The sequence below is a fragment of the Mytilus californianus genome, unplaced genomic scaffold (assembly GCF_021869535.1).
Source record: "Mytilus californianus isolate M0D057914Y unplaced genomic scaffold, xbMytCali1.0.p SCAF_3, whole genome shotgun sequence".
Classification (NCBI taxonomy): domain Eukaryota; kingdom Metazoa; phylum Mollusca; class Bivalvia; order Mytilida; family Mytilidae; genus Mytilus; species Mytilus californianus.
In genome coordinates this window covers 14,896,516-14,909,573 of record NW_026262679.1, presented here as the reverse complement: position 1 = coordinate 14,909,573, position 13,058 = coordinate 14,896,516, and the positions used below count along the sequence as shown (strand labels likewise).

The 13,058-nt window shown below is 32.2% G+C and overlaps 1 protein-coding gene across 2 annotated transcripts in view; it reads left to right on the top strand.

The window, feature by feature from the left end:
* The window catches only part of LOC127733966 (coiled-coil domain-containing protein 87-like), an 89,311-nt gene that overhangs the window by 14,902 nt on the left and 61,351 nt on the right, over positions 1-13,058 (top strand). For both annotated transcript variants that reach the window (XM_052243455.1, XM_052243454.1), the window contains exons 15-22: positions 132-275; positions 1,767-1,867; positions 2,903-2,963; positions 3,499-3,600; positions 4,250-4,366; positions 7,258-7,418; positions 10,184-10,235; positions 12,202-12,384. In XM_052243455.1, the coding sequence (XP_052099415.1) occupies positions 132-275; positions 1,767-1,867; positions 2,903-2,963; positions 3,499-3,600; positions 4,250-4,366; positions 7,258-7,418; positions 10,184-10,235; positions 12,202-12,384 (921 nt within the window). The remainder of the gene's footprint in view (positions 1-131; positions 276-1,766; positions 1,868-2,902; positions 2,964-3,498; positions 3,601-4,249; positions 4,367-7,257; positions 7,419-10,183; positions 10,236-12,201; positions 12,385-13,058) is intronic.

Genomic DNA, 13,058 nt, shown 5'->3' with positions numbered 1-13,058 from the left:
ATTGGTGGTCTGACACCTAAAGAGAAGACATTTAAATCATAAGATTTTGTAAATTTTTGTTATCTGTTTTTTTATTTTTGAACTATTTAAAATTGAACAATCAGCAACCAACATAGTTTTGTGTTTTAAAGATTTCAACAAAGACTGCAGAAATTAAACCTAAAGGTCCACAACCTGGTACCAGAGAGTATGCTGCTGAAGATCTGAAAAAATTGATATCAAGAGGAGATCAGGATGACATTAGAGTGGAAGAAGATTTACCTCCCTTGCTTCAAGTAATTATCACCTGTTGATTTATAATTTGACCTTAATAAAATAACTATGAAAACTTTCATGGAAAAGGTTAATAACATCAAAATATCCTGAAATGTCTACAATAACATAAAAAAAGGATGACTGGACCATTCTAGAAAATTGACTGGCAAGGAGATAGTAATAATGCACTAGGAGGAAGTCCTAATACATCTTATCACTATTTGGAAATCTGTCCCGCTTGACCCGAGAATCTGTCCCGCTTGAACTTTTGACGTCATACAACAATCACTTTTCCATTGTGGCATCAGATATTTTCTATTATGATGTCAAAATTTTAGGGAACTTTTGTGATGTCCAGTAATGGCGGACAAATAGCGATAAGGTGTATCGTCCTACCCTGTTAGCTGAGATAGTAATATGCCCTGGGAGGATGTCCTAATCCTCCTATCCTGTTAGCTGAGATAGTAATAATGCACTCTGAGGAAGTCCTAGTCGTCCTACCCTGTTAGCTGAGATAGTAATAATGCACTGGGAGGAAGTCCTAGTCATCCTACCCTGTTAGCTGAGATAGTAATAATGCACTAGGAGGAAGTCCTAGTCGTCCCACCCTGTTAGCTGAGATAGTAATAATGCACCAGGATTAAGTCCTAGTTGTCCTACACCTTTAGCTGAGCTAGTAATAATGTACTAGAAGGAATTTCTTGTCGTCCCACCCTGTAAGCTGAGATAATAATAATGCACTAGGATTAAGTCCAAGTCATCTTACCCTGTTAGCTTAGATGGTAATAATGCACTAGGAGGAAATCCTACTTGCCCTACCCCGTTAGCTGAGAAAGTTATAATGCACTAGGAGGAAGTCCTAGTCTTCCTACCCCGTTAGCTGAGAAAGTTATAAAGCACTAGGAGAAAGTCCTAGTCATCCCACCCTTAGCTGAGAAAGTTATAATGCACAAGGAGGAAGTCCTAGTCATCCTACCCCGTTAGCTGAGAAAGTTATAATGCACTAGGAGGAAGTCCTAGTCATCCTACCCCATTATCTGAGATAGTAATAATGCACTAGGAGGAAGTCCTAGTCGTCCTACCCTGTTAGCTGAGAAAGTTATAATGCACTAGGAGGAAGTCCTAGTCATCCTACCCTGTTAGCTGAGATAGTAATACTGCACTAGGAGGAATTCCTAGTCATTTTACCCTGTTAGCTGAGATAGTAATAATGCCATAGGAGGAAGTTCTAGTCATCATATCCAGTTAGCCTGAATGAATTTGACGTAGTACCTTGTATTTGTTTACTCTCTAGGAATTAGCCTGTACTAGGTCTTCTTCACCAAATGTGTAAATTTACACAGGCGGGTAAAAAGATGTAATAGAAATGAACAACAGTTTGGCATGAACTTAATTTTTGCCTGTGTGTGTGTGTGTTAAAGACATCTCTCTCAGTTTCTCAAGATATAAAGACTTAATCAGGAAGTTTGAATGTCTGAATGAAGACTCATTAATTTGTTTATTATTTACAGGCTATAACAAGGCATGCCAAATATGATGGACTGGCAGAAAGATTAGAAAAACAGATGAAAGAACTGGAAGAAGAAGAAAAGAAGGAAAAAGAGAAAGAAAAGTATGTTGGATATTTTATACATGTTTATCATGTTTATATTTATAGAATAAAGTTTTTGACAGTCTATAACATATGGTTTTATTTTGCCAGGTTTACAGTGTTGCTGGGTTTTGTCAACAGGTTTAAGATTGTTTTGAACATACATTGAAAAGAACCATAAAGGGAAAAAAAGAATTGTTTTAAGTCAGTAATTGTGCTAAACTTAGAATCATTCATAGCATTCATTGGATTGATCAACTCTTATTCTGAGGTTTTTTTAATTGCTGGGTTAATGTGTGATAATATTTTAAGTATGCTTTCTGATAACATTTGGTAATATCTTGTGATCATATCTGAGTATATCTTGTGTTGATTTCTTAGTAAATTATGATAACTTCTTAGTATATTGCAGTCATATCTGAGTATATTTACACCCCAGCTGAGGGGTATACTTGTTTACATGTGTCAGTGTTTCTTTCTGTGTCCTTCTGTCTGTCACATAAAATGTGGTCACATCTTTCTCAGGAATAAAAAAATTAACGGCTCCTGGAATTTGGTATCTAGATAAATGTTAGCTTGTTATACTTTTGTTGCATTTTCATGTTCCCTTTTCATCAGCTTCCTGTTCACTGAATACTTTTATATTCTTACCCATAATGGCCATGTTTGAAATTTCCATCACATTTTCCCCAGAAAAAACAAATCAAGGCTTTTTGAATTTTTAAAATCAAGCTTCATGTGAGCATGCTATACCTTATGACTCCTTTTCACCTCCATCACTTATCAACTTCCTGTTGTTCGAATATTTAAAGTAGGTGTATCATTAGTGAGCCATAGCTCAAAGTTCAACTTCTCTTAATCATATTTAACTATATATATCTTGTGATCATATCAGTCAGTGGTTCCCAAGGCTTTGAGAACTCAATTGGACATTTGGTACAGTAAACCATTCTTCTTAACTGGACCAGACTCTTTTTTGCAGGATATTTACACATATGATTTGGACAAAAATTTAGTTATTTTTAAGTAAAATGCAATATTTTAAATTTTTTTCAGTAAGCCTCTAAAGAAACCTAAACATCCACAGCCAGATACAGTTAGTGCTAAATTACCTGGTGTAAGTTTAGTAATCACATGTTATTAGATTATAATTTTATAGTTTGGTAATAATGAAATAGATATGTAGTAATGGTAGAAAAAAAAAAATTGAATATATAAAATCGTTACATAGATCTAAAGAAAAGTTAGAAATTTGTTGATTTTTTATTTATTTCTATGGTTATTTGTGAGTTAATAAATGGTTAATTGGATGTAAAACATTGTATTGTTAGTTGCCAAATACCATGTATGCTAGTAAATGAATTAAAATAAAATTGTTAGTTAGATTAGAAATTATTTTCAAGCCTTTTAAATGATTTAAAGTGTTGTTCACATATTGACAGAATTTATCATAGAAATTTCAAATCCAAAACAATTCAGAAGTGTGGAATGGTCCTAGGTTACTATTTCATCCTTAATAGTGATAAAAATATGTCCTCCTGAACTCAGCAAGGGAGATAACTGTCCAAGTTATTTTTTTGTCTTTAATTACTTCTTTCAGGTTGGTCATGACAATGTGTATTATATTAATCTATAAAACTTTGTGTTTTCAGATGGATGTGAGAACTTCAGATATACGAGTATCAGAACGCGTGTGTATGTCGTCTATAACCATTGATAGGTTTTCAACAGTATATAATGACCTCAAGGACGAGGTGGGTTACTTATTGTTTTAAAAATCTCTTTAAACATGTGTACACATGAAATACATGCAGACGAATTTAAATGAAGATTTCCTTATTGTGTTCATATAGAAATCGAAAACAGAGAGATCAATTTGGTTTGATGTGCTGTCATGGTACAGAGAAAAAATTGGTTGCAATTATATAGAAATTTATAATACTTTGATAATTCTGTTGGCAGCCATGGTTTGTTTGAGATTTTACCACAGATTTATTTACATAGATTAAAAGTTACCACAGCAATGTGGATTAAGTGGTTATCAATTAAGACCTCATTGTTTAATTTCTAACATAGGTCTCATTAATACTTATTTTATATTTATGTGGAAAAGGAATAGAAATTTTGAATTTTAATCTGTAAAAAGATTCTTAAAAATGTGTTTTTTTTCTGCACAAGACCCATTTTGTAGTAATGAGTTTGTGCTAGTTGTGATTTACTGAGTATTCTACCATATATTTATTCATATGAAGTATACACCACATCTTATTAGAAATGAAATAGTTCTTTAGATAAATTTGTTTAGACTTTCATCAGAAGTTCATTTCTGAAATAAGAATGAAAGTAAGTGATGATTTACACAAAATATTTGTGGAATGATTGAAGATATTATTTTTGCTACAGATATCTCCATCAACAGTTAAGAGTCTAGACAAGAATCTTTTCTTGAGCGATGAAATCAAGGAAGTCTACAAAGAGATCATGAAGACAATTAACACAGATCATCTGAACCTGGACGATGTAAGGCTTAGATTACACTTCAAAACTATGTAGCATATAACATATAGGATATGCCAAAACACATAATTAACAGGGCCTGGTGATGGTTCATAGCCTGACCAGTTTCAGTCACAGACCTTCTGCAGAGGCACAATGATGGATTGATAGTTGCACCCTATCTATATAGATCCGGTGGATAACAGTTATCCGGTATCTGGAGGATAAAAGTTAACCAGTATCTGGTGGATAAAAGTTATTCTGTATCCGCCAGATATCTTTGCAGGGTCAATTTATCTATTTAGTTAAGATTCAGTGGAATTTTCCTAAAAGTTACTGTAAATTTTTTATCTGATTTACATGTTACCATAAACATTTAACCTAATGATATACCCTTAATTTAGGCTTCTGCATTCTGGTATAGAGTGTCTTTATTAGTCCCCTACGGACGAAGTGGAAGGGGCTATAGGATTGCACTCTGTCTGTCTGTCTATCCGTCAGTCCGGCAAATCTGTTTTCCACACTTTTTTCTACGTCCTTGAAGATATTGATTTGATATTTGGTATGCAGTTTTATTATGACCAGTTACAGATCAAGTTTGAGTTTTATTCCGGTCTGATGATTTTGTGCAGAGTTATGGTCCCTGGACATCGAAAATTCTGACAAGAAATAAGTTTTCCACATTTTTGTTGTCATGCTTAAAGATATTGATTTGATTTTTAGTATATAGTTTTACCATGTACAGTTATAGATCAAGTTCGAATTTTGTTCTGGTCTGATGATTATGTGCAGAGTTATGGTCCTTGGACTTAGAAAATTCAGGCAAGTAATCAGTTTTCTGTATTTTTTTTCATCATGCTTGAAGATATTGATTTGATATTTGGTGTATAGTTTTACCATGACAAGTTACAGGTCAAGTTCAAATTTTATCTGGTTGAATGTTTTTTTTGCAGAGTTGTGGTCCTCGGACTTAGAAAATTCACGCAAATAATCAGTTTTCTACATCTTTGTCATGCTTGAAGATATTGATTTGATATAAATTTTGTGTTATAGTTTACACCATGACAAGTTATAGATCAAGTTAGCATTTTGTTCCAGTGCAATGCATTTTTTATCAGTAGGGGACTATGTATTGCCATGCAATACTCTCAGAATGCTTGTTGAAATTAAAGTACATGGTAGTCATGCAATCTTGATGTTTTGGCTAATGATTTGCCGAAATATCAATTCTGAAAATGGTTTTACATTACATGGAAGTCATGCAAGTCTTGATCTTTGGCTTATGATCTGCAGAAAGTTCAAGTCTAATAATAGTGTTACATATTATAGATACAATGAAGAAGTGTTGATTCTCGAAAAAGAAACTATGAGCCTGGAGGGCGAATGGTTTGTTTTTCATGAAACAATGCTTATTCATTGTATCTCTAACTTAAACTATTGTGTTAATGGCTTTTCAAAATTAAAGCCTTTTCTTAATTAGAAGGAGTTGTAAGTGAGTTATAATAACCATGTTATCATGTTCAACGATACATTAATAAATCTAAGTTCACAATTAATTGGTTAGAGAAATATAAATGTAACATAACACATCTGTCTTTAAATTATCAGGCATCTTAATGTCATCCATAATTTACAAAATAAGACATATTTGAACTTATTTCTAAGTATATATAATAAGTATGCTACAGAAATTCTATCAAGAAGCCTATTCTAGGCACATCACAATTTACTTGCATAGGGATTTTCGAATAAACATTTGTAAAGATATGTAGTAAAACAGATGAAAGCATACTATATTCTTCAAACAAAAATGGACAAATTGAATGTAATCATTTTCTTTTCAAAGATGTAAAATAGCCAATAATAATCCAAAAATAAAGGGGAAAACCCGCTTTTATTACAAAAATATCCACAATAACATACAAAATAAGAAAAACAGAAAAACTCAAGAATAGAGACAACAAAGAAGGAGGGGTTCGATTCCCAGTGAAGGCATATAAAAATTACCAAAGTTAAAGGTAATTTTTTAAATTAATTCCATTAGTGAACAGTAATCAGTAAATTGGCCAATTCAAATTTAATGAAATTAGGCACACAAAGGAAACAATTGAATATAATTTGGTCCATTTAAGCGACAGATTTAGGAAGTGTTGATTCTAGAAAAAGAATCCACGGTAAATGAATAGGCTGACGTCACGACAATGGTTTAAATGGTAGTCATGCAAGTCTTGATGTTTTAGCTTGTAATTTACCAAAATATCAAGTCTAAACTATATACCCCCAAAACTTTGTTAATGATTTAATGAAGAATTATTTATGCCTTCAATACTCCCTTTTAAAAATTCAGGGTAATAGTATATTAATCAACAGTGTTAAAAAGTTCAAACCCCTTTGGTTTGTAATGCAGGTATTACATATACTCATCAAGTTCGGGTTAATTTCCCCTTGTATTGTCTTGTTAGTTCAGGTATTACCAAATAAGATGAAACAAATGACCTATGAATGAAAAGAATTAACTTTCCAAAATTTGAAAGTTGAAACTTTTATTTCTCAAGACCCCATCAGGGGTATGTGAATATAAACAGTAATAACAACCAAATTCATCACCAATTTCACATAAATTGCATAAATCATCATCACGTTCGACACCCCAAAAATTACTTTGTTCTATTGGCAATTTATGATTTATACATCTAAAATTATAATATGAAGATACATTCTAATATGGCATCCTTCAAACTCTTTGAGTACATACTTGTGGTAAAATATGAATATATTGTATTTCAGCAGATTGGCAATGTCATGATTTTTTGGGCTGTTCCCATGGTATACATTTTAGGATGAACTTGTTATGCCTGTGTTTGATATACATTTTAGGATGAACTTGATATGTCTGTGTTTGATATTCATTTTAGGATGAACTTGTAATGCCTGCTGCTGACAAAGTCACCCTTACAGGAACAATGGCATCATCCACCTTGTCTAAGCGTAGAGCTGATCGAGTCATCAACCCCAATCTTCGAAAAGATAAGAATCCTCCATGGGGAGAAATAGATCCAAAACAATGGGTTAGAACGTAAGTATGCACTATGAATTATAGAGTTACCTACCTTTGTGTGAACATCAGGGTAATAAAATGAAACTTTCACATTAATAAGCAACGACTGTCATGAGAAATAGATTTATGAAACAGGGATCAAAACTAGATATGAATGTAAACACAACTGTTTACTTTGTCTAACTTTCAGTCATCAGAAAATACATATATAGCGTAATCGGGCTTTTATAGTTCGCACTGGTGTACTGTCCGCACCCCCTTATCGCCACGAAATTTCAGGTAAAAAAACTTTTTGTAATTGTTAGAAAATGTTTAATGAAACTGTGGTAATTTCAGATCGTGTGTGGTCGTTTGCGGTATTTTCATGGAAAAACCTGTTCTCCATCATCAAATAGAAGTTGAAACTGCTTGTTAATGATTCTAGAACACTTCACGAGTGTTAAAATGTGTCAAAATCACACAAAAAAACAATTTAGAAACTTGTGTAGGTTTAAACTGGAAGTTTGAATAGCACGTGTAAAAGAAAATAAATACGGTTAGAGTGTACGGAAAATCCGTACTTAATAGATATCACTAGAATACGACTTTGAAAGTAAAACAGTTCCATCCTTGTGTAAAACAATGTTTAATATATCTATCACATTAATGTTTGAAGGACCTTAAGCTAAAACAAAACACATGCGTCAGAATGAAACACCAAAACGGAACGAATAACCGATTACGCTTTGTAGTTTATACATCGTAAGCTGGTTCTCGGTTGACTTTTATACTTTTTTCGTTCCGTTAAATTCAAGCAGATTCCAATTTTCAGTGAAAAGAAACGAGAAATTTGTAGTGAAGCATTTAATTTTTTAATCTATCAGTATATATTTGATATTGAATAAAAATAACATATTACTATGGATTAGGTAAAATTATTAGTTTTGAAAATGATAAGAGCGCCCTCTACAATATCAATAACAAACATGGCGGAATGTACACAAACCACCTCGGGAAATCAATTTTTTCTTTTATTACTTTCTTATCGTACTCTATAGTCCGCACCCTGTCTGGCAGGTTCAATTTTGGAGAATAAAACCGCGGCCTATACAAGCCTTTTAACGGTAGCACTGAGTTGTCCTGTTAGTGAATTGTGTCTAAAACTGAAATGTATTATTTAATTCACAGATGATACAGAATGTCATTGAATATGCTGTGTGTCCCTTGTTAGGTAACAAAAAACATGTTAATTCATCAAAATCTTGAAATTTCAGATTAAATATTTCCTGTTTATAACAACTTTATTTCCTTTGATACAGATGTTTACAGGAATTGTTTATATTTTTGTTGAGGGGCATATTAATTTACCCCTGTCCATCCGTCCATTCATCAGTTCGTCCCTCCAGATATAGATGCATATCAAGAAGATAAATTAGCTAAAGCTTCTTGGACACACAAAATACCTAATAAAGGTGTGCATGTCCATAGGATTTTGATTTTTTTCAAATATTCTGATGCTTCCTTGTTTGCTTTTGATACAGGTAGGAAAGAGACATTTACACACATTTTACATGCCTATGGCCCATAAGGTATCGCCCCCTGGTGTCAGCTGCCTTTAGGAAACCATAATGCTTTCCTATTTGCTGCTGACACAGGATGAGTCATGGACATGTTTAATTTCTACTTTCTTTTTGGCTAATTATTATATATTTAATTGATCCAACTTTTTGTGTACTATACATATGTGGATATCTATTTTTCTTTTTTTCTTTTTGGGCTGCTTGTTTATTTATATCAACCACACTTGCAATAAAATGCATTAGTATTAAAAAAAAAAACATACTATAGATTCTTTATCTACGTATTCTTTAAGAACTTAAATAGTTCTCGTTTAACTTTTTTTTTTTTTTTTATCTCATTGTTTGTATTGTATTATGAAAAATTATTGATGTTGTAATGTTTATGCCCTTTGGGGCCCATAATTGGAAATAAAATATCTTATCTTATCATAATGCCAGGTTTTTGGACTTAGTAATTTTTTTTATACAAGCTGAATAAAGAGATCAGGGTTTGTCTGGCTATCTCCTCCTACAGTTTTTGAGCTACAGCTTTAATATTTTGTAGGTTGTTTGTACACATAATAGAGGTGTGCATGTTCACACGATTTTGATTTTTTTTCAAATATTCTCAAAATGCCAGGTATTAGGATGTAGTCATTTCTTGGTACTAGAAGTTAGAATGGGGGATGTTAAATATTCACAAAAACTGGTAGCTGGACTTCATTTCCTTCTCACTTGCTATATAATTGAAAACATGGTTTGTACTACAACAAGTTAATGTCCCTAATGCAATAAATAAGATTTTTAAGTATTGTCAAATATTTAATCAATACTGAGAAGTTGAGCTTGGTGAACACTGGAAATAGAAAGTAGAACTTGGTGACTACTAAAACTGGAAAGTTAAAACCTTTTGGCTGGACATTCAGTCCTGCAAGTGTAGACATTCAAAACAAAAATAAAAGATAGATCAAAAGATAGATCATCATATATAGTGTTAAATTTATAATTTCTTATGGTCAGGAGTCTTACAGACAGCGCAACAATTTCAAGTTGTACTTCAACATCACAGTTTGTCAAATCTAAAGTATGTGGAACTATACTCATGCATATAGCAGAGCAGAGGGGGCATCTTCCATATCTGGTTATTTACAAAAATTATTGTAGGGATTTTCAAGTTTATTTCATAAATTTAAAATCTGGATTACAGACTGTTTAATCAACATTTCAGACTGCTCAATTTTTCAGGCCAGCAAACCCACCAAAGAACTTTTTAGGAGATGACATGTTTGCACCTATGGTAAGGACATTAAGTCTAAAACTTAGTGTGTGTTGCTTTCGTGAATTACCTTTTTCTCTATATTCTCAAGTAGCATTTACATCAAAATTGCTATTGTGTATCAGTTACATAGATTCAACATATGGTTCTGTAAATCAGACATCATTTAAAATACATTTGTTTTTAGGTCAATTTAGCCCCACATTGTACTTTTCATTTATGAAATAATTTTAATTGTCAATTATATATAGTATAAATAAGAAGATGTGGTATGAGTGCCAATGAGACAACTATCCATCCAAGTCACAATGTGTAAAAAGTAAACAATTATAGGACAAAGTACGGCCTTCAACACAGAGCCTTGGCTCACACCGAACAGCAAGCATATAAAGGAGGGTATGAATGCCCTTTACCTTCAGGCGTCAAACAGTCATTTTCGGCTACCGTTAGCGTCAAATTGGTTAAAATTTTAACATGATTCGTCAAAATATCCTTATCGTGATTCGTCAGAGGTCTCAAATAATAATCGTTACCGTTATTTTTGGAAAAAATTTAACGTGATTCGTCAAAATCAGTTGATTTTTTTATCGTCTAAAAGAAAGTGTACATTTTATGGTCATACTCCAAAAATCACTGTTAACGTCATTTGGAAAGAATTTTAACCGTTATTCATCATGAAGGTACCCCCATTACGACCCTCATAAAGGGCCCCAAAAAGACTAGTGTTAAACAATTCAAATAGGAAAACCAATGGTCTAATCTATATAAAAAACGAGAAATGAAAAACACTTATGAACCACACCAACAAAAGACAACCACTAAACAACAGGCTCCTGACTTAGCCCTTATTTAACCACAAATATTAATATTGGTAATAATCTTAAATAAAAGTATAGTGTAAATAAAATACATCACACTTTATTTATGTTTTTATTTTCCTTCAGGTCTTTTTCGTATGAGGTACTGGTACTTGTATTTAAATGTTAACATCACTTTAATTTCAGAAATATATTTTTCACAAAATGTTGTTTTTTTTAGGGTTTAAGATACATTTAATTTTTCTTGGCTGAAATCAGCAATATGGTTTTCCCTTGAAGTCACAAAAGTAAAGATATAATTTGCAATCAATGTCTATAATAGAATGCATGCAAATACTAAATGATTTATAACTATAATTATCATTTTCATGTTTATGTCGTGCATGCCAATACATTAGAAATCCTTAAAGACAGGAACACATTGTAAGATTAAGAATTACACTAGTATGACTACCATTATTACTCGTTATTTTGTTCCAATATTATAAAGTACTTACAGTTGATAAAATTCTAACCAAGTATCAAACAAACAATTATTTTCACAAGACCATAAAATAATACAAAAAGTACAAATCAATTAATTTGTCTTACAAGCCATGACACTAAAACTTGTATACAGAAATATTACACAAGCTATTTGTTTTACAAGCCTTCAGTGGATCGCTCTGCCATTTTATTTGGAGGAGTAAGTAGTTTTATATCTTCCTCTTAACATTAGGCATGTGTACTGTAAATTCAGAAATTATTGTGAGGTTTTAATTAATGTGAATAATGCGACTGGGTGAGTATCGCAATAGTGAGAACTCACATTCTGATATCTGTGTAAAGATTTTCCTTAAATCGCAATAATTAATCTCACATTTTTGTCAATTCTTCAAAAATCATAATAATAAATGCATGCAAAAATTTCTGAATTTACAGTTTTGAATTTAAAATACAGAAATTAAAAAGTTTTATCAGACTTAGGAATATGGACATAGATTAAGTAATTGACACTTTTATGTGACATATATTACTTAGCTAATATACCATTTACCAGGTATTTATTCGTGAAAATGCAGATTTTTGTTATGTAACATTAATAAGCAAACGTTGTAGAGCATTTTAATTTCTCCATTTAAATGAGATATTTTGACACTGTTTGTATGGCATCAATACTTCCTTTATAGACACCAAATGCTGAACGTATACACGACCACTTACATAACCCATCCAAGATGTCTCTGTTACTGGTCACAGATCACTTGCCACGTGTCATGGCAGAGAAAAATCAACGCACATATGCCTCATGGCTTCAGTGGTGGAAAAGTACGGTCACAAGTGATGACTACATGAAATATCTGTCCACAATGGTACAGTTCTTTGTTGTGTGGCATTGTACTAACATATAGCATGCAGCTTCATAGTTATTTTGTCATTGTAGCTTAACTCATATCAGGTGATGAGTCATAATAGCATGCACTTTCTAAGTTATTTTGTCATTATAGCATGTGTCATATAAGTTGATGAATCTCAATAGCAGGAATCATCTACTGTGTGCCCCAATCGTGTCTTGATAGTTTTTTTTCATGAAAATTTCTGCTGAAACATGTACTGTACTGTTAATTTGAATTACATTTAATCCTTGAATATTTTTTGTCTTTCAATACATCAAAAACGTTATTTTCCAACATCTTTTCTCTCCTCATTATGAGAATTTTGTTGTTATGTGTATAAGCTGCTGTCTAGAAATTAAAATATTTGTTCCTCTTTTGAACTAAAGTCTAAATTTCTAAACTTACAGATATAGCATATATTTAAATGTTAACTTTTTCAAAAAAAAAATGTTGGTGATAAGTTATACTCAGTATGTAATCCTGCAAAAGTACAAAAATGTAAAATGCACATCTTACAATAACAACACAATCCATTTTACTTGTAATTGTATATGGTTAAGATCTGCATGTCTGATTGCCTACTTTTAGGGATATCATTATCTTATTTTTTATAGGTAAATGTCACAGACATGAGTTTGGGCTCAATATGT